The following is a 27,551-nucleotide window of genomic DNA, read 5'->3' on the forward strand; positions in this document are numbered from 1 at the left end:
GTCTTCACAACAGCACTGGGACTGTCGTTCCCAGTTTATAGCTGAAGACATAAGGCACAAAGGCACAGAATGAGCAAAAACGATCCAGCAACTCAGCCGCAGAGCTGGCAGAACCCAGGTCTCTGTTCCTCATCTAGTTCACAGGAGGTCCCCTGAGGGCACCTGTCCAGCTGTGCCCCAGCCCATACCTGACCTCACTCCGTAGTCTCTGGAGCTGCCTCTCTCCCAGCGCCTGACCAGTGGACAGACAGAGGGCCTTCTCCAGCCACCACCTCCATCTTGTTTCGCACAAGCTCACTCACGCCTCCTCCCTCCTCCGCTCAGAGCCTGCACTGGCTCCCATTTTCTTCAGAACAAAAGCCAAAAAGCACACAGCAGCCCACAAGGCCCTGCGTGAGCTGGCTCCCAAGTTACTCCCACCCCATCTCCTGCTACTCACCCTGCTCCACTCCAGACCCTGGGACCCTCGCTGGCCCAGGCACCTGGCCGCCACAGGACCTTGGCACTTGCTGTTCCCACCTGGGCCCCTCCCTAGAGATCTGCATGTCTCACTCCCCCGCTCCCTTCTGGTCTTTATACAAAGGTCACCATCTCTGTGAGGCCCTCCCTGACCACGTTATTAACATTGCAACCCCTTGCCGCCTCCTTCCCAGCCCCCCAGGCCTGTCCCTCTCAAGCCACTTCACTGTTTTCTTCATCACACTTTTCATCTTCCAACATTCTGTATGTTTAACTAAGTTTCTGTCCTCTCCTCATGAGAATATCAGGGCAGGATTTATTTTTTGATCACTGAGTCCCTAATCCCCAGTGCCTAGAACAATGACCAGCAGACAAGAACTCAATCAATGTTAATTCAACACAACAAAGTACCAGGTGGCTGGCGAAGGGAACTGGCCCTGCCGGGCTCAACCCTGCATGAGGACAGCTGGGGGAGAGGAAGGGAAAACCAACCCTTTGAATGACCTTCTCATGGGCCAGCCCCCAGCCAGGCCCCGTCACAGGCCATATTCTCAGAATGGTGATGATGCCAGCCTTGGTGATGATCCCAGACTCTGCACCCCACAGACCAGGTTTAAATCCTGACTGGGGGCTGGGCGCCGTGGCTCACGCCTGTACTCCCAGCACTTTGGGAGGCCAAGGCAGGTAGATCACTTGAGGTCAGGAGTTCAAGACCAGCCTGGCCAACATGGTGAAACCCCGTCTCTACCAAAAATACAAAAATTAGCTAGGCATTGTGGCAGGCGCCTGTAATCCCAGCTACTAGGGAGGCTGAGGCAGGAGAATCACTTGAACCGGGGAGGCAGAGGTTGCAGTGAGCCGAGATGGCACCATTGCACTCCAGCCTAGGCAACAGGAGTGAAGCTCCATCTCAAAAAAAAAAATTCCCAACTGGGCCACTCACTGGCTGTATGACTCTAGGAAAGTTACCTTCATCATTTCTAAAATGGGGACAAAAATATGACTTGGTGACGATTACAGGATGAGTGGGCTTCTCCACCCCACAGAAAGGATGCTTGACACGGGGAACAGGCAAAGGCAGCCAAGTCACAGGCCCTGCCTTTCCCCAGGCCAAGCACTGGGCCAGGCTCACTGTGGGGCAGGGGGAGGTTCATGTACCCAAATGCACACAGCCCAGTTTCCATGCCCAGGAAGCCACAGACATCGAGAGACAGCCACACAGACACCCTCGTCCCGCCACAAGGCAGGACATGGCACGGGCCAGGAGAAGTCCCAAGGGCTGGGAGGACCTGGTGGTGGGCTTCATGGAGATACATAGTATCTCAGCCAGGCTTCAAAGATCAGGAAGATTCAGGCAGGGAGAGCAGCCCAGGCAGGGTCCACATGAGCAGAGGAGCACAGCTAAGTGTAAACTGAAAGGCCACTGCCACTGCCCGCGGTGGGGATGTGGCTGGGGGGATGGCAGAGTCAACACCTGGGAAGGCCTGGAGTAGAAAGCGGCATTGCCGCTGATTCCCATGCAGTGAGGCTGCCCTTCCCCCAGGGCACCGCCTTTGCCACTCAGGGTCCAGCTCTCCAGCCCCTACCCCAGTGGTGACAGACTGGCAGGCCTCCAAGTCCAATCTGCACCTTGTTAAAGACACCCTGTCGTAGAGAGTGGGAAGACCTTTTCCCAAGCAATGGCTCAGCCCCAGCCACACGTGCTCACCTAGCCGTGGCCAATCCGTACCTCCATGCTCACTCCACCATCCTGGCCTCCACTCCACAGGGGAGGGCCCTGGGCCCAGAGAGGCCACCCGAGTTGCCAGGGTCTCCTGGCTGACCAGAGCTTTGGGTTTCAACCAAACTACAGTGCCCTGCGCACCCTGCACTCCATCCTGGGAAAGCCTGTCTGGGTTCCCGGGACAGCCTGGGCCCACCGTCCACCCTGGCCTCATACCCAAGCACCGTCATCCTGCGTGGTCCAGTCTCTGAGACCCTCACCACCTCTCCCCTACACCCACTCCTTGTCTCTTCCCACTAAAGATGGGGCTGTGGCCCCCTGATCCACACCCCAATCCCCTCCCCAGCTTCTCCATTCCCTTCTCCACCCACCACCCCAAATCCCCAGCCCTGACCCCTTCTTAAGCATTTTTCTTGTCAAACATGGAGATCCAGACCCACCCCTGGAGGCCACAGAGCCCCTCTTCCTGTCTGCTCCTCTCTCCTCCACTGCCCCTGCCCCCCACCCCCTACTCCAATTGGCCTCAGCCCTCTCTAAGTCAACTCCAAACCAGAGCTCCCATAGCCCTGCTCCCACATCCTGAGAGGCTCCCACAGCCTCCAGGGCACAGCCCAAGCTCCTTTGCGTTCCCAACCCCATCCCTGGACTTGCCCTTCCCAACCTCATTTCCGACCCCATCCAAGGTGGCTAGATCCAACCCATGTGCTGCCTCTGAGCTTTCGCCCTTGAGGCTACCCTACCTAGTTAGTACAACCACACCCCAAGCCCCAGGGACCTGCCCAGCCTCATCACTGTGGCTGAGGACAGTCACCTGCACTTGGACACGTAGGTCCAATAAGTGGTTCTTGAAGAAAGGAATCCCAACTCCCAAGCTCAAGTGGCACTTCTTCCAGTAAGGCTGCCTGGATTGCTCCCAGTGGGAGCAACCATCCTCTCTCCAGTAGAGCTGTCTCAGGAACCTGCGTGCATACCAAGGGTTTGCTCTTGAGCTCCTGGGCTCAGCAGCCAGGCCCCTTCAGTCGGAGGCCACACCCTGCCAGTTTTGGTGCCCTGCTCCAGGGGACACTCCTCTGATGATCAGCTGTGGGCAGGGCTGAGCGTTGGGGTGGCCCATCTGTGGGGCCCTCCTCTGGTCATTCAGGGGCAGGTAAGGTGACGCCAGCACAGATGGCGGGCGGCTCTGGGAAGAGGCAGGCGGGAAATCCGACCCTCCCGACAGGCAAGCGGGGACCTGAAAGGTGGTATCCCCCTGAGCTGGGAGACAAATGAGGAGACTGACGGGGACCCACGCCAGGGATACAAGCAAGCAGAAGGCCACCAGCATCTATGACAAAAGTGTTTAATGTTCCATAATGTGCAGCTTCTAAGTGAAAAAGGCCCGTTAATCATCCACGGGCCGTACATTCTCATGACAGAGCAGCCGCCCTCCTCGGCCCCCCAAGAGGGAGGCATAGGCAGGGAGTGGACCCTGTGAGGCACGGTCCTGAGTGTGCCCGCCTGAGTGTGCCCGCCAGGAACGCACGCGTGTTAGTGCCCACATGAAACAGGGGTGGGGCGTGACATTTACACAGGAGAGAACCACAGACACCCATGTGAGGAGACACGAGGGGCACAGGTGACCGTGGGCCAGGGAAGACCCCAATCCATGCATGGCTGAATCCACGAGGAGCGTGAGCTGGATGGTGGGAGTCACACGGTAACGGGCTCGGGTCTCCTAGGAGCAGAACAGGCCCAGGTCCTCAGGAGACCTCGTGCCCAGGGCAGCGGGACAGACCTGAGCCTGCCCATGAGAACTTGAGTGTGCAAACCTGCGCACAGGTGTGAGAACAGACTCCAGGGCGAGTGTTTAAGGAGAAGACACAGACACACATAAGACCCACTAGTGGGAAGGTGGAGACCCCAGGAAAGGTGGGGAGGCCCAGAGCAGCAAGTAGAGGGGAGTGGGCGCTCTGTCCCGGGACTCCCACAGGCTCGGCAGGGCCAGAGACAGCCTTGGGGGTGAGAGGCCAGAGCCAAGGGCCCTGCATCTGAGAGTCCAAGGGTCTAGGAAGGCTCAGGGTGGGAGGGCCCAGCTTCACCACAGACACCAGGGTCCACGCTGGCTTGGGAAGAAGGTGCAGGTATCAGATGAGCCTCAGGCCTCACTGCTGCTGGGGCAGCCTCTGCTGCTGCCGCACTCCACCCACACAAGGCGGGCCTGCTCCTGCAGGATGCGGCCGCGCACCACCTTGGCCAGCTCCTCTGCGTGTCCCCACTCATGGGCGGGCACCTGCACCCAGGAGCAGGGAAGCCCCCAGAGCACCTGCTCTGAGCCACGGCACTGCCGCAGCAGCTCTGAGTCCCGCCAGCCCGGCCGGCCCAGCAGACCCCTGCCGAGAGAGGAGTGGGCAGCAGTCAAAGTGGGGGACCAAGACAGACAGAGAGACAGGGAGAGAGGGACAAAGGGGGAAGAGTCAGAGAGAGAAGATGGACAACCAAAGAGAGACAGATGGCAGATGGAGATGGAGAGAGAGAGAGAGAAGGGGAGGGAGAGACAGGGGGAGGGAGAGAGAGGGGGAGAAGGAGGGGGGAGGGAGGGAGGAGGGAGGGGGAGGGGGAAGGTTAAGAGGGGGAGGGGAGGAGACAGGGGAAGGAAGGGGTGGAGGGGAGAGAGACTGGGGGAGGTGGGGAGGGAGAGAGGTGGGAGGAAGAGATGGGGGAGGGAGAGAGAGGGGTAGAGAAGAAGGAGGGGGTAGGGAGAGGGGGGCAGAGAGAGGAGAGGGAGAGGGAGGGGGAGGGAGGAGGGAGAGAGAGGAGGAGGGAGAGAGAGGGGGAGGGAGAGAGAGGGGGAGGGAGAGAGAGGGGTGAGGGAGAAGGAGAGGGGGGAGGGAGAGAGAGGGGGAGGGAGTGGGGAGGGAGAGAAGGGGGAGGGAGAAGGGGGGAGGGAGAGAGGGGGGAAGGAGAGAGGGGGGAGGGAGAAAGAGGGGGAGGGAGAGAGAGGGGGGAGGGAGAGAGGCATCCTCAAGGAGGAAGCTCTCAGGTCCGAGTGCCCTGCCCACTGCCCCACCCACCCACCTCACCTGACTTCCCGGACATTCTTCTCAGTCACCTCCACGTGGATGACGATGGGGTAGATCTCGTTCTGCACCAGCTCCCGCACACCCCGAGCACCCAGCTCCAGCAGGCAGTGCTTCTGCTTGGAGGATCGAGGCTACATTGTACTCCTGGGCCAGAGACATCAGCCTCCCATGCTCTGCCCCCAGACGGGTCCCCTATCACCGCCTTCCCAGATGCAAGTCCTGCCTCCCCACCCAGAGGGACCCTGGCAACGAGGAAGGAGCCCAAAAGTACAGACACGAGGCCTGGGCTCATGGGGCAACCTGGAGATACACACCTCCCCCTCAGGACCTAGGCCTCCCCACCCGGAGGATGGAGCTGACCCAAACCCACCTACCACCCACCACCTTATAGCCGACTGCCAGCTCCCAGGATAGTGGCAAGTTCAAGGATAAGGATGTGTAGGTGAGCTGTGTCAGCCAAACACCTCAAGGGGGGCCCACATGCAGTCAACTGCCCCCACCCACCCAGGCAACAGGTGAGGAAACTGAAGGCCACAGGAGGGAAAGGACTTGGCCAGGGCCGCCCTGCCAGTGAGCAGCAGAGCATGGCCTGCGCTCAGACGCTGGCGCTCAAGCCCAGAACAGCAGCACCTGCTCTGGGCCACCTCTGTGAGCACCCCAGGCCAGCCCCCAGCACCCACCTTCCCAACAGACTCCTGGATGGCCCGGATCCTGCTGCCTAGCCCAGGGGTGGCAGGCTGAGCCTTGGGGGCTCCAGGCGCTGAGGATGGGCACAGTTCCTCCCCAGAGAGGCTTTCTGCACAGGGAGTGGAGAGGGAGAGATGAAGGGTCCATGGGCCCGGCTGCCCAGAGGGGCACCCAGCCTCCCCTCCTCGGCACATAGTCTCACCCGCTGGGCACACTTGGAAGTCCAGCCGGGAGCTGGGCAGGTCTAGCAGGTTACGGATGAGCCGGGGCGCCAGGCACTCAGGCAACAGCACCACGGGCCGCAGGGCAGACACCAGTAGTGGCCGCACCAAACTGTAGGGTCTGAGGCTCCGCTCCGGCTCTGTGGCAGGGGAGGGGCGCAAAAGAGATAAGGGCACAGGCAGGCAGCATACCAGCTCCTCGATACCCCAAAACCCACCCCGCCACCCATCCCTTCCTAAGTCCTGCTGCTGCTCCTCCTACACATGCACGCACACACACATACCCCCCACTACACACACACACCCTTAGTAGGACCGACGGTGGCAGTAGGCTCCTCCCTGATTCTCCGCCTCATCCCTGCCCCCTACAGGTCATTCTCCACCCAGCAGCCAGAGAGGCTTTAAAAAGCAAATCAGATCATGTTAACTCCCCTGCTTTCAACACACCAGTGACTTCCCAGATTCTCAGGAATAAAAGCCACATCCCCCACGCGGGTGACGCAGTCCTGCCTGAGAGCCTGGGGAGGCTGCCAGCCACTGACCCCACACCACCAGCCTCCACTCTCTCTTCAGCTGCCTCCAACCACAGGGCCTTTGCATGCCCTGGGGCTGCCCAAAGCCCCAGCCCTGCACCACTCAGCCCAGTTAACCCTTGCCCTCCCTTCAGAGCCTAGGTCACACCTTCCCTGGTCCCCAGACAGCAGGGCCCCTGGCATGTGCCCCACGGCCCCCAGTTCTCCACTGCACACCTCACACTCTCTCATTGTGTTCACAGGTGGGATTATCTGACCCTCTACCCCCTAATTAGACAGCAAGCTCCATGAGGGCAGGGGCAGTCACGTCCCCAATGCCTGACAGCTGGTACTCAATACTCACCTGCTGTCCCCAACACCCTCCAAGCACACCACACACAGCCATGCCTCTGTGCCTTCTGCCTGGAACGAACTCCTCTTTAACTTTGAAGGCCCACGCGGAAACTCCCTCTCTTCCAGGAAGTCTTCCCTAACTACCTGCTCCTCTTGCCCCAGATTTGCTACTCCCTCATCTGAGCTCCCCCAGCCCCTTCTCCCTGTCTGGCCTAAGGCCTCACCCTACTGCCTCCGGGAACCCCCCTGGGTCCTCACAGCACCTGCCACCACACACGTGTGAGAAGCACCGCTACACACACTCTGCCAGAAAAGAACAAGCCAGTATGTGTGCAAACCCACAGTCACAGCCACGTCTGCATGCACCTCCCCGCAGGGTCTCCCTCAACCTTGGCAATCACCATGGCAGGTGGGGTGGTCTTGTCTCTCAGGCCCCCAGCATGACCCCCACTCCTGTTGGAACCCTCACAACAGGCCCTTCCAGGCCAAAGAGGCCACCCAAGCTAAAGGCCACCCAGCTGCACACATCCCTGGACAATGGGAGCAACACGGGATACAGCTTTGCCCCCGCGCACTCACCTGCACAGGGCTCCAGCAGCAGCTGATCCGGGGAGTCCGCTGCAGGCGTCCCCATGGGCTTGGGCCTCACCAGCCGCAGCTGGTCCAGGGCTCTCTTCTTCAGCTGGGAGGATGCAGGGACAGAGGAGCATCTGAGAGCTCAGCCCTGCCCCCTCAGGGAGAGGAGGAAACGGGACCCCTGGCAGAGCGGGCCCCACTGCCACTGTGGTCCAGGCTTGCCGGAAGAGCCTGGGTCAGCAAAGATGTCCTTCTCCACCAGGCCCTCCCCTGCCCCTCCCCAGGCAGATGAGAGCAGCCATCCCTGTGGCCCAAGGGAAGCCAGCCCGTCTGAGCCTGGTGGAGGAGCCTTAGGTATACCCCCAAGCTATAGATGGGGAGACTGAGGCCCAGAGACCAAGAGGAACCAAATGTCACATACGAGGCAAACTTTAGGGTCTCTTCCAATGAATTAGCAATGTGACCTTGGTAGGAAAATTAATGAAACCAATAAAGATGGCACTGATTTTACCAATACCTGACACGTCTCAAATGCCTACAACATGACAGACACTCACTAAGCCCCTGAGGGGCACTAACTCACGGAAGTCATCTCCCACCACGCACAGCCTGACAGGCAGTACAACCCCCGCATTGTACAGATGAGGAAACAAGCCTCAAGGAAGGTTCAGGTGATTGTCCAAAGTCACACAGCTGATAGGTGGCAGAGCTGGGGTCGAATGCAGGCTGCCTGGCTGGGGCCCTCGCTCTTCCTCTATCTGATGGCTCTGAGCCTCACTTGCCCATGTGCACAGCAGCGCTGGCCACGAAGCCCAGCCACCATCCAGGCGTTGGAAAAGGGGACGTGACTGCTGGTTTGTTTTTTTTTGGGTTTTTTTGGGTTTTTTTTTGAAACGGAGTCTTGCCCTGTGGCCCAGGCTGGAGTGCAGTGGCGCGATCTTGGCTCACTGCAAGCTCCGCCTCCCGGGTTCACTTCATTCTCCCGCCTCAGCCTCCCAAGTAGCTGAGACTACAGGCACCCACCACCACACCCGGCTAATTTTGTTTTTGTATTTTTAGTAGAGACGGGGTTTCACCGTGTTAGCCAGGATGGTCTCGATCTCCTGACCTTGTGATCCACCCGCCTCGGCCTCCCAAAGTGCTGGGATTACAGGCGTGAGCCACTGCGCCCAGCCTGTCAAATGCTTATTATGTACCAGGGGTACTCCTGCATACTAGGCACGCTTTACCTCATTTCATCTCTAAACTACCCTGGACGGTGAGCTCTGCTGTTCTGTTTGCTGGGCACATAGTAGATGACCAATTAAATCACCAGGGAAGGAGGGAGGGAGTGTCTTCCTAGGTTGCCAGAGAACAGAGCCTGCTAGCTCCCTTTTGGACCCCACCCTTGGGGCCCCCCACCCACTACCCGCCCAGCCGTGCTCACATTACTGCGGGGGCCTCGGTGCCGGCTGGAGGGCAGGCATTTCTCCTGAACTTCTAGGAGCTGCTGGGCTCTGTGGGAGGGAGTGACATCATGTGTGTAGGAAGGAAAGCTCCTCATTTCTCCTCGAACCCCCCGCCCTGTCCCAGAGGATGGTGAGGGAATGCAGGCGGAGGGAGAGCACCCCCATCTGAGCCCTGGCTCCCAGGGGGACCCCATCCCCAGCTCCTGGCTCTGCGTCACCTTTGATAATTGGGCACGGTGCCCCGGTCCAGGTCCCGCAGAGTGAGGGGGTCAACCCGGGTGCAGAACCATTCCTGCCTCCGCTTGTATGCCGAGTCCACCAGTCGAAGGATCTCTTGGGCTTTCACGCAAAGGGCATGGGGATCTGCCCTCTCGGGCAAGGTGAGGTTGGCACGAATGTAGAAGGGCTCGGCACCTGGTCCCTTTGCCCAGGCTTCTAGGGCCTCGTGGAAGGACTGGCAGGCTGGGCATGGATGGGGCAGGGGGCAGCAAGGAGGACAAGAGGAGGATGGTGAGGTCCAGGATCGGCCTTGGTGGGGCCATAGACGTGGCCCTCTCGAGGCCTGAGCTCCCAGGACCCGACCTTCACCTTCTTGGAATGACTTAGGTCCAGAGGGGGCAGGGACTTGCCCAAGGCCAGTGCCTTCTAGAAACAGAGCCAGGACTCAAACCCAGGTCTCTGGACTCCTAATGTAGTGCTCCTTTCACTGTAAGCTGCTTACAGAGGGAGGCATAGAGAAAGGGCACAAGGACAGACAGAAGGAGGCATCAGCAGGCGGGGAGCCAGGAGAAAGGCAATTGGGGCAAGGCTGGTCCCTTCTCAGGTCCTTGGTCCCTCCCCACCCCATGCACCACGGGTTAGAGGACCCTTCTGGGGCCATCAGCTCCGACTCCCAAGCCAGACTTACCCTTCGAGTCCATCAGGGAGGGGAGTGTGGACCCCTGATTCCAGAGCAAGGTTCTCTGCTGGGCCTCGGCTTCCAGGCACGCCCCCTCCAGACCAGCAGCTTCCACCCTTTGCTGGGAGAAAACCCAGGCAGGGAGGGAAAGAAGTGAGCCTCTGAGAGTAGAGCAGCCCAGGGGCTGGAGGAAGATCAGGTGTGGGGGTGATCATGCCTCACAGTTCAGATAGCGCCCCCTCAGAAACTGCCATGCCCAGCCCAGTCAGACCCGTCCCCATCCACAGGACGCCCCCATCCACAGGACTCCCCAACCCGCCCAGCTCATCCAGGTCTTTCTCGACTTGAAGCGCAGGAATGTAACGTGCTGTCAGTTGGCTCCACCTCCCAGTCCCTGCCCAATCAGACTTCAATTAAGCCTGGCTGAGCAGGCAACCACAGCTAATCACTGAGCCCGCTTCGGCTTTGGCCAATCCCCAGAAGCTCCGCCCGGTGATCTTGATCCACCAATTAGGGGATGTCCAGCCTGGGCAAAAGCACTGACCCCACCCCCCCAGCTCAGGAGGCAGGGCCTCACCTCTCTTGGTTCCATCCTGGCGGACCCAGGCCCAGACAGCACCCTGCGCACCACAGCCCCAGACCATCTGTCCCCATAAAACGACAGTCCATCTGGTCCCTTGTCCTGCGGCTCTGGGCCCCCTGGGGGGCTCCGGCCAGACACCCGAATAGCCAGAGACCTGAGAAGGGAGAAAGGAGATGAGAGTTGGAGTCCAATCAGTACTTGGATTCAGTTCAGCATTCTTGGAAAACCACAGTGATTTCATTTCCCAAGTATGCCATGACTCCCACCCCAAGGCCTCTCCATCTTCTGTGCCCTCTTCCTTGCCTTCTCCACCTGGGAAATGCTGATCATCCTTCAAAGCTCAAGTCACAAGCGGCCTCTCCCCTGGACCTGGGCACACGGTGCAGTGGAGCCTGCGTGCCACAGAGCACTCCAACTTTGCCTTGCCACGGCTCTTTCGTTTCCTCCATCAGAACGAACACCTTCAGGACCAAACTTCTATACTGTTCCACTCTGTAGCCCTGGCACCAAACCCAGTGTCTGGCACATAACAGATGACTAATAAAAGCTTGTTATATAGCCAAGTGCGGTGGCTCACGCCTGTAATCCCAGCACTTTGGGAGGCCGAGGCGGGCGGATCATGAGGTCAGGAGTTCGAGACCAGCCTGGCCAACATAGTGAAACCCCATCTCTACTAAAAATACAAAAAAATTAGCCGGGCGTGGTGGTGGGCGCCTGTAATTCCAGCTACTTGGGAGGCCGAGGCAGGAGAATTGCTTGAACCCAGGAGGCAGACGTTGCAGTGAGCCGAGATTGAGCCACTGCACTCCAGCCTGGGCAACAAGAGTGAAACTCTGTCTCAAAAAAAAAAAAGCTTGTTATGCTCACAGTCTGAGGAGGGAGGTCACCATTAGCACGTGGCACAGATCCAAAGGTGGTTACAAGCAGCCGTGGAAGCAGAGAGAGGCTTCCCACGGAAGAAGTACCTAGGCTACACGCTGGTGAAGAATAGATGCACTTTGGTGACAGATGGAGGAAACAGAGTTCCAGGCTGAAGAAATATATCAGAGCAAAGGTGTGGAGGACAGAACACAGGATGTGTGGAAGAATTTAATAATAACAATAGCAGCGAACACTTCCTGGGTGCTTTCCATGTGCCAGACACCATGCTGAGCTCCTTGCCCTAATTCTTATTTTACATCCTGGGAAGCAGCTCCCAGGAAAGGCAAGCTGGAGCCACCCTTTGGAGGGCGTGGAACAGAGGCGTCTGGTTTTCCTCCCATGGGCAGGAGGACCACTGACAATTAAGACGTCACCAAAATCCCCATCATGGTAGGGTTCTGCCTGTCCCTGGATGAGAAAAGGTGAGGCCTTGTGGCCAGGCTCAGAGACAAATGGACCCCAAGTCCCCTGCCAGACACCTTGGCCTGGAGGAGGTGGGGAGACCAAGGTCAGCAGGTGTGCTGGCTGGAGAGGCAGCGGGGCGAAGCATCTCCATCCACCCCAGCAGCTGCAGCCCAGACACAGCTGCACTGCCCCCTGCTGCCAGCCTGGGGAGGGCGAGGCTGCAAGGACCTCCACTCAATCAGCACTGCTGGGGAACAGCCCCGCCCTCTCAGGTAAGACACAGAGCCAGGCCAAGGGGCTGGACAGATGCAGGCATGGGAGGCATCATTCAGTGCCGCATGTCCTGGCTGCATCGAGGTGGCATGGAAAGGGGGCAGGCCTGAGACCTGGCCTGGCTATGCTGGCCGTGGCTTTGTGGCTGGAGCACACGGTCCGCTCCAAACCCCAGGGCAAACTGCACCCTAGCCTGGGCAAATGAGCCGGTTGCTGAGCGTCAGTTACCGCATGCATAACAGGAAGCTGACAATGGCACCCCTTGCCCTCTGTGGGTGTTGGGGCAGGGGGCACATGAATAAAAGATAATGCAGGGAGAGGTGGAAACCAGATGACTCTGGGGCCTCCAAACTGCAGGCCTGGCCCTTAGTGGCTGGTAACATTCACTGGGTTGTGACTGGGACAGCTGGGTAACGCTATGGAATAGAAAGTACAACGCTATCCCCCACCCCGCTCCCGCCACCCCAGGTAAATCCAATTATTATCTCATGACCTTTTTGTTCCAGGCGTGTGTACCGGGTTTCTCTCACTGTGGGTTGTGGTCAGATGGTCCGAGAAGCACAGCACGCAGGGTGCCAGCAGGAACTCTGGGGTCAAACGGCCCAGCTGCTCAGCCCCTTGAGCCTCAGCTCCACCCACCTCCCTGGCTAATCGCTGAGTTTAGACATGGGCAGCTCTCAGAACAGGGCCCAGGAGACACTAAGTGCTCTGTCAAAACTAGACATTTACTGGCATCAGGTGTGATTCACAACAAATCACCTCTCGCTCACCTCAGTTTCCCCACCTGTTTCAAACCCACAGACAACTGACCATCATGGCCTCTCCAGACCAGAGCCCAGTAAGCAGCCGGCATCCAGGCTCTTCCACCAAGCCTACCCACCCCACCCACCTCTACTCGCTCCCTCCCCCACACCTCTCCCCTCTGCAATGCAAGCATCAAGGCTGACCTCAGCTTTGACCTCAGGTTTTTCAGGCTCTTCTTGACAATTCCTGCAGCTCCCTGAAGACCCAGCTCAGGTGCCCCCTCCTCCAGGACGCCCTTGCCAACCTCCTCAAAGGACCAGTGACTTCTCTGAGCCTCCGCAGACCAGGAATACCTGCTCCCTGCACTCCTTGGAGTCTGCAGAGCCCACAGGGGCTTGCCCAGAGCAGGGTCCAGATAGGGTTCCTCCCAGCCCCCCACCTCAGCAGACAAGCAGGAGGGGGAGAGAAAGGACACAGCAGGGAGAGGGGCTGCCTGCTCCCCGCTCCTGGGACTGGCTGACCAGCTGGCTGCCTGTGGGGTACTAGGAAGCACAGTGTCCTTAGCCACCAGCTCCCGGCCCCCTCCCTAGTCAGGTCAGGTCACAGGCAGACAGGAATGGGGCAAGTCTGCCAGCTCTGCCAGCTCTGAGCAGTGACAGGCCACATGGCCTCAGTGAATGTCCCCTAGGGCCCCGTGGGAAGATCTCTGAGTAGTCTGCATGCCTGCTTGGTACCAGGTCAGGGACCTGATGCTGAGACTGAAGCATGCCACACAGATCACCTCAGTCAATCCTCCTGACAACCCGATGGTTGAGATAAGGGAAACTGAGGCACAGGAAAGTTAACTTGCCAAGAATGGGCACAGCTAGTGGGCCGTGGAGCCAGGCAATGACTTATGGGAACCCTCTCTTTGCAAGGACAGAAGGTGCCAGAGATCCCCTGGGGCCACGTGAGCGAGCTGGGCAGTGGTGAGGCTATGCTGGGGAGACGGCACCCTGAAAACCTCCAGTGCTCTCCATGCTCTGCCTCTCTCACCCAGCACCTCACTTGCCCCATGAGTTCTCCCTTGCTGTCCCCCACCTGACTATCTGTCAGCCCAACCCCCGGTCTGCCCCAGCCCCCCACTATCCACCATCCCCTCCCGGCACCCAGGATCCAGGAGCTGAGAAGGGCAGGGCAGAGAGGCTGAGGGCAAGAGATGGGCAGGAAATGGGAAAGAGGAGAGAAAATGCCCAACATGGTGCCCAGTACAAAGTGGGCACACAATACGGATGCGAGATCTCCAACAGCTGAGACAGTGGGGAGGCACATCGGAATCTCCAACCAGCTCCGAGGGGCCTGTCACTTGGGACCAATTTCTAACTGTCTCTGCACTTCAGTGTCCTGGTCTGTGTAACGAGGTTAAAATTCCAGCCTTGCAGAGCTGCTCTGGGGATTAAACAACAATGGCGACAATAATCATAGCTAACCGCGAGCATATGCTGACATCCACCGTGAGTGTGCTAAGCATTCTAGAAGGGATACTCAAACCCCCATAGTGACCCTAAGGGACAGGCACTATGTGAGCCCATTTTACAGAGCAGGAAACTGAGGCACTGGGAAATTCAGAGACATGCCCAAGGTCCCACAGTAGCAAGTGCTGGCACCAAAGCCAGCTCTTCCCACCTCGCCATAACACAACCCCAGGAGACACACAAGTTGCCCCGACCTGGGACCTGTCTGGGCCCTCATCTCCCTCTCCCTCTCCTCTCCGCCTGTCCGCCTCTCTCTCTCTCTTTCTCTCTCTCTCTCTGTCCACCACCTCTGCACCTTCCCCAGCCTGTGTTCTTCCCCAGGAACCTCTCTCCTCCCCAGGAACAGCATGGGCAGCAGAAGTGGCCTCATGTGATCGTGGGGCCAGGGCGGGGCTGGGACAGAGGCTCCTGCTCCCTGGCTGCATCCTGGCGCCCCCTGGACAACAGCCAGGACCCCTGCTGCAGCCCAAACTGGAGGAAGGGAGGAAGGGCCGAGGCGAGCAGGAAGGGAGGCGCCTCCACCCCTTCCCCGAGAAGCACGTCCTGCACAGGCAAAAACAATGTCTCGCTGGGCCCACTGCCGGGGGCCAGGTGGGGGCAGGGCCTGGACACTGGCTGACCAAGCCGCCCGGAGGCCAGAGGCCCTGGTCCTATGCTGTACCGATCTGCTGTGTGACCCATCCCTCTGCACCCAACACCTCCACATTCCAGCGCTGACAGTCCGTGTTTCCTATGCCCTTTCCAAAACCCAAATCTGATCAGGTCACTATGAACCCAGACCTGGTACTTCCCAACTGTGGGACCCTGGGCAAGTTGCTTAACCTCTCTGAGCCCCAGTTACCTCCTCTGTGGAACAGAGATAATCGTCATTATGCCTACTCCCCAGACAAAGAGCATGTTGTAAAACAGCCAGCAGCTGGCTTTGCAGTTAATAACTAAACCCTCCCACACTTCCCAGAGTGTACAAGCCAAAGTCCACACTTTCTCAGCCTGACTCAGGAAGCCTTGACTTTCGCCCTTCCCCCTCGCTCCTCCTCCAGTCACCGGATGCTCTCCCTACCTGCCCTCTCCTCACAGCTGAGTTCCAAGACCACAATGGCCGTGCAGCCCCCGCTGTGCCCCGCCCCTCCCTCAGATACACTGGCAGGTGTGAACAGCGGCCACGCTCCGGCCACACTAACAGCACGTCGCCTACAGTGCACTCTGCACTAATGGGCTTTGTGACTCCTGTTATGGACCTGTGGCTGGCCCGGTCACAGGGGCTCCTGAGGTGACCCAAGCCCACCCACAGCATGAATCTTTGCTGGGTGGCTCAGTCCCAGGGACTCAGAGCCAAGGGACTGACAGGCAGGACACTGGGACAAGGACAGCTTGTAAGTGACAACTATTACTAAGCACCTGCTACATGCCTGGCAGAGCTGGGTGCTTTGCTTCTGCGAGCAGAGCCCTCAGAAGACCTCCATGCAAAAAGGGTCACCATCTCCCTTTAGCTACTGAGGAAATGGAGGCCCAGAGAGGTGAAGGGACCAGCCCAAGTCACAGGGACGATCAAGAGCGGCAGCAGGATTGGAATCCAAGGGCTGCCAGTGCCTACAGATCTTAATCTTCCAACAGTTGCATAAAACAGGGGCAATTGCTCCTCCCACCTCACTCCTGTTCCCCTCTCAAGCAATCACCCCAGCTCCACCCACCGCAGGCAGCTATAGTACCTGTTGAGGAAGTCCAGGCCACAGCCCCGAGCCAGGAGGCCTTCTGGCTTTCCCAAAGGCCACACGCTGTCAGAGGATGAGGACGAAGAGAGGCCAGGGGACCAGGGCTTAAGTGTCACACTCCCTGGGGAAAAAGAATGAGGTTCAGGGGTCTGGGACTGGGAAACAGGGATGGCCAGGGTCCATGACCGGGACTGACCCCCCTCCAGCCCAGGACCCGAGAGGCCTTGGCAGGTTTGAGGCCCCAGGAGCACATCAGACCCACTGGGCTCAGAGATAGGTCAGGGCCCACCAGGCTGACCCCGCAGTTTCCCAGAAGAGGGTGAAAGGTGGCCCAGAACTGAAGAGCCTCGTACATCACAGGAGTGAGGGAACAGGAGTGAGGCCCAGGACTGGGCTCGGGGTGAGAGGCTGGAACCAAAGCCCCCAGGGGCCTCCCAAGCACAACCTTCCTGCCTGGCAGGGGCCACGGTGGGGCTTCAGGGAAGGGGGTGCAGGCCAAGGGTAGTGCAGGTGGTGCAGGCTTCAGGTGGGCTGCAAAGCCACCTCCCCCGACCAGAGGAGCCCTCCCCACGGAACTCAAGGGCTGTTACCTGTGATGTCTGACATGCTGCTGAAGGACCTGGGCAGAGAGAGGGCAGGGAGGGGGCAGGAGGTGAGGCACAGTGGGCACCCTGCCCCACTCCCTCCTCCTGCCCCCACACCAGATAAATGTCTCACAGCCCCCAAGCAAATGCATGCTAGACTCAAGGCGGGGTCCCAGGTACAGGGCACCCATGCCACCTGGCTCCCCTAAACTCCCAGGGTAAGAAGTTAATGTCCTGGCCTCTGTCCAGTGTTGTTCCACCTACAATGCCCTGGCATGCCCTTCAAAGCCAGCTCTTTCAATGCCACCTCCTCCTGGAAGCCACCCCTGATTTCTCACCCCTCACCTCACCCTCACTTGCCACCTTTGTGGTTTGTGACTCCCAGGTACGCCTCCTAAATTAAACCATGACCTCCTCATCAGACGCCTCCTTGGGACAGATTCACGCAGATCAAGGCCATACTGACCACAGCCTCCCAGGGCCCAGCCTCTCACCAGTAAAGGAATAAATCAAGGGCTGCTTACAGGGGAAAAGCAGTGACAAGGATCGCGCCCCAGGAGGCAGGCTATCTCCCGCCCTTGGTCTTGCCACCAGAGGGTGCGCCTTGGTTTTTCTGGTCCCTATTTGCTGCTGATGCCCAAACCTGGGGCCTGGCTTTCTTGCCGGAGGTCCCTGATACCTTGAAACATTCTCCAAGCCCCCTAGTCCTGAACCATCAAGCTTCTCCTTGGCTATAGGATCTTCAAGGCTTGACCCCCAGTGACCCTCCTGCCAGGATGCTTGGCTAGGACTGAGTTCGCTCTGCCCATCGGCCTTGTCTTAAGCCTGACCTTGGTCGCCCCTGTGACTCACAGGACCTGGGTTTCCAGAGCTCCAGCCATCTGAGGGCAATAAAGGGAAGTGACTGCCTGGACCCGACTTTGGCATTGCAGATTCTGGGAGGTGGCTGTTCGGGAAACGGCAGCCCCACCTCCCTGGGTGTCTACTGCTATCCCCAGCCATCTCACCTCTTAGGGGGTGCGGGGTCCTCCTCACGCTGCCGGCGGAGGATGGAGCCGGCACTTGGGGGGAAGGGCAGGATGGAGAGCCGGTTGATCTCCTTTTCACTGTCTGTGGCTTCCTCCTGCAATGCCATGAAAGGGCCTGGGTCACCCCCACTGCCCAGCACCATCCCAGTCCTCAGCACACCTGGTTTGTGCCCATTCCACAAATGAGAAGTAGGGCCCAGAGCAGAAGAGTGGGCTCTGCAAGATTATAGTGTGCGGGTGGCTCCCCAGGCCTCCTGGCACCTATGCCCGGCAAGGAAATGGTTCTGGGTGAGCTTCAGTAAAGTACTTGGCCTCCCTGCGCCTCAGTGTCCTCACCTGTGAAATGGATCCTTCAGAAAGCACTCTCTACATTAGTAATAATGCTATAGCAGTGTCCCCCCTTATTTGGGATGGGGCAGTTGTCTTACCGAGTTGTGAGGCTCAGGTCCCCCCATGACAGCTGCCTCCCCAGTTGCTTCTGGGCCTCCCAGAGGGGAGGGGAACTCGCTCAGGCTCCAAGTGCTGCTGAGATTGGAGCACAGGGAATGGGAGGAGGCACAGGCCTGGAAGAGGGAGAGGAGAGGAAGGAGGTGAGCAGTGCTAGGCCCACGCCAGCCACAGTCCTTTACTGAGCACCTGCCATGTGCCAGCACAGGGACAGATCCCTGTCCTCAGGGAGCTCACAGCCTAGAGGGGGAGATAAACTGTAAACCAGAAGACATATGAACAAAATAGCCCCAAGCTGAGACAATAGCAGAAGGAAGGTGCCCAGGGCATGGAAAACACACAAAGACCCCACCCAGCCTGGGAGTCCAAGTACTCTCCAAAGAAACTGTGGTTTGAACTGAGAACTCAAGGGTATATAGGCGCTAAGTAGGTCAAGCTGGGATGGTCCAGGCAGATCAACAGCATGTGCAAAGGCCCTGAGGCAGGACTGTGATGCATTCCAGTTCAAAGACTGGAACCCACAGAACCAGGCGAGAGGACAAGAGGAACCCCACCCGCAGGGCCTCTTGGCCATGAAAAGGGACTCTGTCTTTACCAAACAGCAAAAAAGCCACTGGGGGTTAAAAAAAAAAAAAAGTCATGGATTAATGCTGACTTTTCCTACATTCCTCCAGGCCCCAGTGCTTCAAACACCAGGCCTGCGGAGCTCACTGTCAGGCAACTCAAAATAAGAAAACACAGGCTGGGCGTTCGCACCTCTAATCCCAGCACTTTGGGAGGCTGAGGCAGGAGGATCCCTTGAGGTCAGGAGTTTGAAACCAGCCAGGCCAACATGGTGAAACCCCCATCCCTACTGAAAATACAAAAAAAAACTTAGCTGGGTATGGTGGCAGGCACCTGTAATCCCAGCTACTAGGGAGGCTAAGGCACGAGAATAACTTGAACCTGGGATCCAGCCTGGATGATACAGCAAGATTCTGTCTCAAAAAAAAAAAAAAAGGAAAAAGCAGAGCTCCCGGCAGCAGCCTGAGGACCACGATCCAATTTACAGTGGGTCTGGGACTCCAGCTCCAGTGCTAGCTGGCTGTGTGGCCTTGGGCAAGCCCCTGACCCTCTCTGGGCCCTGTGCGATGAGAGGATTAGACCAGCTGGTCTCTGAGGGATGCTTAGGCCCATGTTAGTCCTGACTAGCTGGTCTCTGAGGCCGAGGTTTTGCATTCTAACATGCACACAGGCACTCAGGCAGCCAGCCTTCCCCAGTTAAATGCAAAGACCAGCTCCAAACTATTCTTAGTGTCCCAGAAGCAACCCCAGAAACTCAGAGACCAACATGCCCCCCCGCCTGCTCACCAGCCCACACCCAGCCCAGCCTGGGTTCAAGTTCCCGCCCCTAACTGAGGACTCTTCCCACTTCCCCCAAGCTTCCTCCCCTGGCTGAGGTCTCCCACCAGGGCCGGCACGTTCCCAGCCCTGGCCAAGAGCTCCTGCCAGGACCCCAGCCTTCCTGCCAGGACCCCCACAATCTTGACCCGCTCACCTTGAGGCAGGTGCCACCCTGGGCCCGCTGCAGCTGCACCTCCAGCAGAGCCTTGGTGCCCTCCAGGCTGGTGAGCGTCGTCAGCAGCTCACCCCGCTCCGCCTCCAGGCCCCGCACCTGCTTGCGGTACTGGTCCTTCTCGATGAGGCTCTGTGAGTACTGCAACTGGATCCGGTCACGGCTCTGGATGGCCTAGGGTGGGGGGAGGGGAGGCAGCAGCTGAAGGAGCCACCTTGGCCCAGCTTTCCTGGCCTATGACTTGGAGAATGGGGACAGTAAGGAGAACGGCAACTATCACTTACTGAGCACTGTGTGCCGGGCCCTGAGCTAAATTATCAGCTCATTTAAATATCTTCACACTAACTGGCTAAGTTAGATACTATTAATATCATTATTCTCATTCTGCAGATTGGGGAAACCAAGCCAGGAGCGACACAGCTGGGATTCAAATCGGGCAGTCCATTTGCAGAATCCAGGCTCTCACCATTTCACCAAGAACTGAAAACTTTTCCACGAGACCTGCTGTGTGCCAGGGGCTTCACTCCCAGCATCCCAGTCAGTGGAGAAGCCAGGAGTCAAACCCAGCCCACTGCATCCACAGTGAAGACCAGGGGCTCCAGAGCTGGGCCCATGGTCCAGACCTGTCACGCATGCCTCAGAGAGAGCCGGGGGCAGCCCCATAAAATGCAGATTCCTGGGGCCCACCCCAGACCACCTGAATCAGAACGTCCAGAGAATGAAGCCCCAAATTTGCACTTTCAAGCTTGCCAGGGGATTCTGAGGGCATTTCTAATATGCAGACTTCGGCTGGGCATGGGAGCTCATGCCTTTGATCCCAGCTGAGGCAGGTGGATCAGTTGAGCCCAGGAGTTCAAGACCAGCCTGGTCAATATGGTGAAACCTTGTCTCTACTAAAGACACAAAAATTAGCCAGGAATGGTGGCATGCCTGTAATACCAGCTACTTGGGAGGCTGAGGCAGGAGAATCACTTGAATCTGGGAGGCCTCAGTGAGCTGAGATTGCACCACTGCACTCCAACCTGGGCAACAGAGCTAGACTCAGTCTCAAAAAGTAATAATAACAATAATATGTAGACTTCAACTCCTCTAGTGGGATTCACACCTGGTTAAGGACAAAAACCTCCTGCCCTTCCCCGCTGCACATGGAACCTCACACAAGGAGGCTCAGGGGCCTGGTGGCACTGGCCGGAGGTCCTCAGCCCACCCCACAACCTTGGCAGGAGACAAGGGTCATAGTGCCCAGGGACTGAAAGCCAAAACTTTTGAGAATTTCTTCATCGGCTTCTATTTGTAAGCACCCCCTCTGTGCTGGCCTTGTCTTTGAGATGGAGAGAACAAGGGATTCAGAAATGAAGACACCAGGACCAGCTTCTGTAACTGCCACAGGAGCTCAGATGAGGCCAGTGGGTCCAGGGTGTAAGGTTGGTATCTCAAGGGCTCCAGGTCCCCTGTCTGGTTCCCCCAGCCTTTGTGCCCCATCCTAACCCAACAGGGAGCAGCTAACATCTCTTTCTACCATTCTAGTCCCCTCCATTGCCCCTTGTCTCCTCCCATATGGAAAGCAGCAACTGGCCCAGGGCCTCGTACACGCAGGCTGGGCTCACCTGGTCTCGCTCCTTCTCAATCTCCTCCAGTTGGGCCAGGACAGTGGCCATGCGGTGCTTGTACAGGTCACAGTCCTTCTGCAGCGTGCGGTGCTTGAGCCGCAGGTCTTCCATCTCCTGCAGGTACTGAGGGTGGCACGGGGCGGGGTCAGACCACAGGGCTGGGGACCACGAGAAAGCTAACCAGCAGGTGCCCAGGAGGGCCAGTGAGAGACGCTCACCAACAGTCCGAGACCCAATAACAAGTCCCCTCCTGCCCAGTGGAGTGGTCTGAGCCACTGACTTTACCTCACAGGCCCTCAACTGCCTAATCTGTAAAACGAGAAGAATGATCATCATTTCACCCATCCGGCCACCCTTGGCCTCCCCACTCAAACTGCAACCGGCCCCTTCCCCAGCTCTGCATCTCCCACGGCGCTCATCGCCTTTGACTACATGAAATAGCTGACGTGGGACTGTGTATCTCACATACTGCCGGTCTCCCCTGCTGGAGTTCCCCCTCAAGGAAAAGGCACCTTTGTTTTGCTCACTGCGGCGTCTCAAGCGCCTAGAAGGGTGCCTCCGTCAACATCTGAGAACGAATGAATGCAGTTCTCAGCGCGGCGCCTGCGTCAAGCAGATGCTCAGGGAAGGCGTGAGCACACTGGCCCTGCCTGACACCCTCCCGCACAAGGGGCAGGGCACGGGCAGGGCCCCACCTGGTCTCGAAGCTCCTCGGCCCACTGCAGCTCCCCCTGCACGGCGTGCAGCTTCTGGCACAGCTCCTGCCTGCTGTCCTGCGCCTCCCGCCAGTCATGCTCTAGGATGTCCAGCAGGATGCGCTCGGAGCCCGGGGCCCCCGGCCGGCTCACCTCCTGGGGATCACAGGGCAGGGCCACCTCAGGGTCTGGCTAGGGGCCCACCCTGGGTGTAGGAAGGAAGGGGACACACAGCTCTCAGCCCTCCAAACCCACCTGACCAGCTCTGCCATGCTGGCCCAGGGCCTCGACCCTCTCTGGATCTCTGTCTCCCCATCGGCAGAGTGGGTGTGGCCCCACAAGCCCTACCCACCCTCCAGGGAGTATCTGGGGTACAAGTAAGCTAATAAGCTAAGTGGATGAGGGTGTGACTGGACAAGTTCAGCCAGGATTATTCCTAAACAAGCAGCAGGCACACACTCATGCTCTGGCCCTCACCCACCATCCAGGGCAGCAGATGGCGGCCATTCCCAAGGCCTATTCCCACCCCCATGACTAGGGGTCTTCAAGCGGCTGAGCCTGGCCCATACAGGTAGACCCTGGGCCCAAGATCTTGCCCCCAGACCCACACCCCAGCCAAGTGCCCCAACCCCATGAAATGCACTGGCTCCCATCCCCCACTTCCTGTGTGGAACAATGGCCAGGAGGCAGGCCCATGCAGCTGCTGACCTGCCACTGACCTGCCGCAGGACACTAAGCAAGCCCTAGGGCCACCAGGCCACACCCTCTACAAATCAAATTAAAGCTGGGGCCCTTTCCCCAGAAAAATGCTCACACTCAAAATCAGGGGGGCAGTTTTAGGGAGTTGGGGACCTTCTGGAGGCTGCTCACACACCCTAGACCAGACAACCAGGGACAGCCACATGCTAAGGGCCCTCAGCTCAGAGCTTCAGGCAAGAGGCTAACGGGACTCCATCCAGATCTCAGATCCCTGGTTCTGAAATCCTCAGCTTCCCAGGCCTTGGGAGGATAAGCAAACAGCAAGAGGACCTGTTTTCCAGGTCTGACCCCCGCCCCGACTCCATGTCCACGAGCCCTGGCCCTAGTACCTGCTGCAGACCCTCCTGACCTCCCCCCAGCCTGTGCCCATGAACCCTGGCCCTGGTACCTGCTGCAGGCCCTCCTGACCCCCCCTCAACCCCCATGCCCATGAGCCCCAGCCCTGGTACCTGCTGCAGGCCCTCCTGACCCCCCCTCAACCCCCATGGCCACGAGCCCCAGCCCTGGTACCTGCTGCAGGCCCTCCTGACCTCCCCCAACCTGTGCCCACGAGCCCTGGCCCTGGTACCTGCTGCAGGCTCTCCTGACCTCCTGCCAGCCTGTGCCCACAAGCCCCAGCCCTGGTACCTACCGCAGGCCCTCCTGACCACCTCCCACCCCCGTGCCCATAAGCCCCGGCCCTGGTACCTGCTGCAGGCCCTCCTGACCCCCCCTACCCAGCCTGTGCCCAGAAGCCCTGGCCCTACTACCTGCTGCAGGCCTTCCTAATCCCCCACCCCGCAGCCTGTGCCCACAAGCCCCAGTACCTGCTGCAGGCCCTCCTGACCACCCCCCACCCCCGTGCCCATAGGCCCCAGCCCTGGTACCTGCTGCAGGCCCTCCTGACCCCCCCCAGCCTGTGCCCACAAGCCCTGGCCCTGGTACCTGCTGCAGGCCCTCCTGCAACTCCCGCAGCGACGCCGTCAGCCGCTGGTTCTCAGCACGCAGCTCAGAGACAAGGTCCGCATTGTCTGCCTCCTTCTCCTTCTCCTTCTCCTTCTCCTCTGCCCCAGGGGGCGGGCCCCTGGCCCTTCGAAGCAGTGCACACTCTTCCTCCAGCCGACTCACCTTGAGCTTGAGCTGATCCACCTGGAGCCCAAGACATGGGTCAGCCCAGAGGGGGACACACTGGGAGCCACGGGTTACAGGCGTGGGAAGACCTGCTCCCTCACTCCTGGGTGCCTCCCAGATTCCCAGAGAAGCCGAAGCAGGAGTCCTCCTGCTTGTCTATGAAAACAGGACAGGCTGGACAGATATAAAACAAACAGGGCTGAGGAAGGAGCAGTGGGTAGCAAGGCCAAGGACACCCTCCCAGGGGAATCCACTCTAAGAACTTGTGGGCGGACGTGCTGCATCACGACACGCTGTCTGTCCCGCAGTTCTGACACTGACTCCCGTCAATTTAGCCCAGTATTCTCATGGCAGAAAAGGAGGAGGGCCGCATCAAGAAGAAGTGGAGCCAGGCACAGTGGCTCACGCCTGTAATCCCAGCACTTTGGGAGGCTGAGGCAGGCCCTCAGCGGATCACCTGAGGTCAGGAGTTTGAGACCAGCCTGACCAACATGGTGAAACCCTGTCTCTACTAAAAATACAAAAATGAGCTGGGCGTGGTGGCACATGCCTGTAGTCCCAGCTACTAGGGAGGTTGAGGCACGAGAATCATTTGAACCCAGGAGATGGAGGTTATAGAGAGCCAAGACTGCGCCACTACACTCCAGCCTGGGCAACAGAGCAAGACTCTGTCTCAAAAAAAAAAAAAAAAAAAAAGAATAAGGGAAACCAGGCCTAACACTTTAGGAGGCCGAGGCGGGCGGATGGAGACTAGCCTAGTTAACACAGTGAGACCTCGTCTCGACAAAAAAAATTTAAAACATTAGTTGGGTGTGGTGGTGCGTGCCTATTATCCCAGCTACTCAGGAGGCTGAAGCGGGAGAATCACTTGAGCTTTGGGAGGTTGAGGCTGCAGTGAACCATAATCGTGCCACTGCACTCCAGCCTGGGCAACAGAGCGAGACCCTGTCTCAAAAAAAAAAAAAAAGAAGAAGAAGAAAAAGAGAGGAGGAGGGAGAGGGAGGGGGAGGAGAAGGGGGTGAGGGGGAGGAGAAGGGGGTGAGGAGGAGGAGGGGGAGGAGGAGGGAGGGGAAGGAGGAGGGAGGGGGAAGAGGTAGAAGGAGAAGAAGGAGGAGGAGGAGAAGGAGAAGGAGGAGGCGGGAGGAGGGCAGAGGAGGAGGAGGAAAGAAGGAAGAAGGAAGAAAGAAAAAAGAAAGAAGGAGAAAAAAAAAAAACAGGGTCAGACCCCAGCTCCGTCTCTAGCTCAGTGTGACCCTGGGCAAGTCATGGCCCCTCTCTGTGCCTCAATCATCTCATCTGTACGGGGGGTGTGAGGGGAGAGGAGAGGGCAATGGTTTTGAGAGTTGAGGGACTCATCCAGTCCAGGAACCAGATGCTCCCCGCAACAAGCCAACATCTCACCTCAACACACTCTCAGAGACTCAGACTTGGTCTGGTCCACCCTGAAAGGAATTCCTAACAGAGCCTCCACTCCAGATTTGGCTGTTGGTTCATCTCCCTCAAGAGCTCCACGTCCAGGGTTCAGGTTTCAATTTTGCTACTTCTAGGCTCTGTCATCCTGAGCAAGTCACTTACCTCCTCTGGGCCTCACTTTCCTCATCAGTAAAATGGGCCCAGTCAATCCCCTGGCCCCATCATTTGCCTCCCAAAGGTGTTGCAAGAATCAAACAAGACAGCAAGTGGGCAGAGGCCTCTAAACTGTGAAGGGCTACAGAGCTGCCACAGTGTGACCGTGGCTGTCTTCACAGCTTCAAATAAAATCCCATGCCCCTAACCAATCACCAGTTCGGAGTGTGCAGCCAGAACTTGGCCTGGTATGGCGGGTGGGCAGCTGTGGGGTGACCACCAAGCTGGGAGCAGACATGCATGGCCAGTTTGCTGGACTATGAGTGCACTCAGCCAAGCGTGACGCATGTAGGGTCTGAGGTGGCCAGACAGTGACAAGAGTGGCAGCAGGTGGCAGGCCATAAAATGAAGTCATTGTTGGGAAAAGGTCACAATGACTTCTGGTGCTACAGTCAGGCATGTAATATTTGGTGCCCTAGGAGTCCCCTGGCCTCTCTTGGAAAGTGACTTGCTAGTCCCCCAGCCTTGAGAGGTTAGAATGGCACCCCCCGCTCCACACACACACACATACACACATACACACACACACACGGGTCTGGAGGCTGGGTCAGGCAATTCTACAAATTAACAGTCCATTCCTCCTCCTCCGCAAGAGACTCAGAAAGAAATTCATGACTCCGCATTCCTTTCCACTCACAAAACATGCTTTGTGAACAGCCAGAGAAAGACAGCTCGTTACAAGGACAACTGTGGTCACACCCTCTCAGCAAACCACAGCCACACACCAGGGCCTCCTGCCTGACCCCTGGCCGGCCAGCTTCCCTGATGAGCTCAGAGAACAGGACACCTGGAGTCTCCGACGAGCAACAGGAAATACGGATGCATTTAATCCTGGCGTACAAACTCACTGAGCACAAAATCATAGCGTTCGTTCCTTCAGTTTATGTTGCTTAGAAATAACAGCTCGTTAAATTTGCACCTTATAAAACAGGGTATTAAATCCCAGCCGCCACACACCTGCCTATGGGAGGTGGGGACGCAAGCTGCCAAGCCAGGCACGATCAGGTGCTCTGTTCAGATCCATCTGCAACACCTTTGTTAATTCTGGAGCAGAAAAGCTCCAAACATACATTATAAATTAAGGTAAATTTATAGTAGCTAAGTTTAATTTCACTTCTTTTTTTTGTTTGTTTTTTGAGACAGAGTCTCGCTGTGTCGCCCAAGCTGGAGTGTAGTGGCTCAATCTTGGCTCACTGCAACCTCCACCTCCCGGGTTCAAGCAATTCTCCTGCCTCAGCCTCCCAAGTCCCTGAGACCACAGGTGCATGCCACCACGCCCGGCTAATTTTTTGTATTTTTAGTAGAGACGGGGTTTCACCACGTTAGCCGGGATGGTCTCAATCTCCTGACCTCGTGATCCACCCGCCTCAGCCTCCCAAAGTGCTGGGATTACAGGCATGAGCCACTGCGCCTGGCCAATTGCACTTCTTAGGTCCCTAAAATAGGAAAAAGCAGCCACTCTGCCTAGAGGCAGATGACCTGCAGACTACAGAGGCACCTCCGACCATCTCTTTTCTATCCCCCTCCCCTGTCCCAGCAGCCCCCAGATGGCCACACACACAAGACATCTCCCAATCCCATCACGCCCAACCCAAAGGTGGGACAAGCTGTGAGGGCTGCAGCCCCTCCCAGTACCCCCAGCCTGCAGCCCTCACGCCGTCCTCTCTAAGCAGCAAATTATTTCTTCTGAGAAAACCCAACAGCAAGCCGCATGTCTGTTTCAGAAAAAAGGGGAAGCCCTCTGGGTAAAGAAAGGGGAGCACTCCTACCTGCCAGCCACCGCCCCTCAGCAGTGCTAAGAGCCAACTCAGAAATCCTTCAATCCGGCTGAACACAGTGGCTCATGCCTGTAATCCAGCACTTTGGGAGGCTGAGGCGGGCAGATCACCTGAGGTCAGGAGTTTGACACCAGCCTGGCTAACATGGTGAAACCCCATCTCTACTAAAAATACAAAAAAAAAAAAATTAGCCAGGCATGGTGGCACACACCTGTAATCCCAGCTACTCGGGAGGCTGAGGCAGGAGAATCGCTTGAACCCGGGAGGCAG

General features: G+C 58.0%; 1 protein-coding gene across 1 annotated transcript in view; it reads right to left on the minus strand.

The window, feature by feature from the left end:
• Positions 1 to 3,505: 3,505 nt before the first annotated feature.
• Positions 3,506 to 27,551, minus strand: part of CARD10 (caspase recruitment domain family member 10) — a 29,545-nt gene continuing 5,499 nt past the window's right edge. Inside the window, exons 5-21 of the mRNA XM_055374577.2 lie at positions 23,692 to 23,895; positions 22,009 to 22,164; positions 21,311 to 21,436; positions 19,686 to 19,877; positions 18,130 to 18,264; positions 17,681 to 17,796; positions 16,680 to 16,708; positions 16,087 to 16,210; positions 10,515 to 10,674; positions 9,947 to 10,058; positions 9,258 to 9,501; positions 9,018 to 9,087; positions 7,595 to 7,697; positions 6,131 to 6,289; positions 5,922 to 6,037; positions 5,242 to 5,354; positions 3,506 to 4,551 (exon numbers count right to left, since the gene is read on the minus strand). Coding sequence (XP_055230552.1) covers positions 4,317 to 4,551; positions 5,242 to 5,354; positions 5,922 to 6,037; positions 6,131 to 6,289; positions 7,595 to 7,697; positions 9,018 to 9,087; positions 9,258 to 9,501; positions 9,947 to 10,058; positions 10,515 to 10,674; positions 16,087 to 16,210; positions 16,680 to 16,708; positions 17,681 to 17,796; positions 18,130 to 18,264; positions 19,686 to 19,877; positions 21,311 to 21,436; positions 22,009 to 22,164; positions 23,692 to 23,895 — 2,394 coding nt within the window. The 3' untranslated portion in view covers positions 3,506 to 4,316. The remainder of the gene's footprint in view (positions 4,552 to 5,241; positions 5,355 to 5,921; positions 6,038 to 6,130; positions 6,290 to 7,594; positions 7,698 to 9,017; positions 9,088 to 9,257; positions 9,502 to 9,946; positions 10,059 to 10,514; positions 10,675 to 16,086; positions 16,211 to 16,679; positions 16,709 to 17,680; positions 17,797 to 18,129; positions 18,265 to 19,685; positions 19,878 to 21,310; positions 21,437 to 22,008; positions 22,165 to 23,691; positions 23,896 to 27,551) is intronic.

This window comes from Gorilla gorilla, chromosome 23 (assembly GCF_029281585.2).
Source record: "Gorilla gorilla gorilla isolate KB3781 chromosome 23, NHGRI_mGorGor1-v2.1_pri, whole genome shotgun sequence".
In the NCBI taxonomy this organism is placed as follows: Eukaryota; Metazoa; Chordata; class Mammalia; order Primates; family Hominidae; genus Gorilla; species Gorilla gorilla.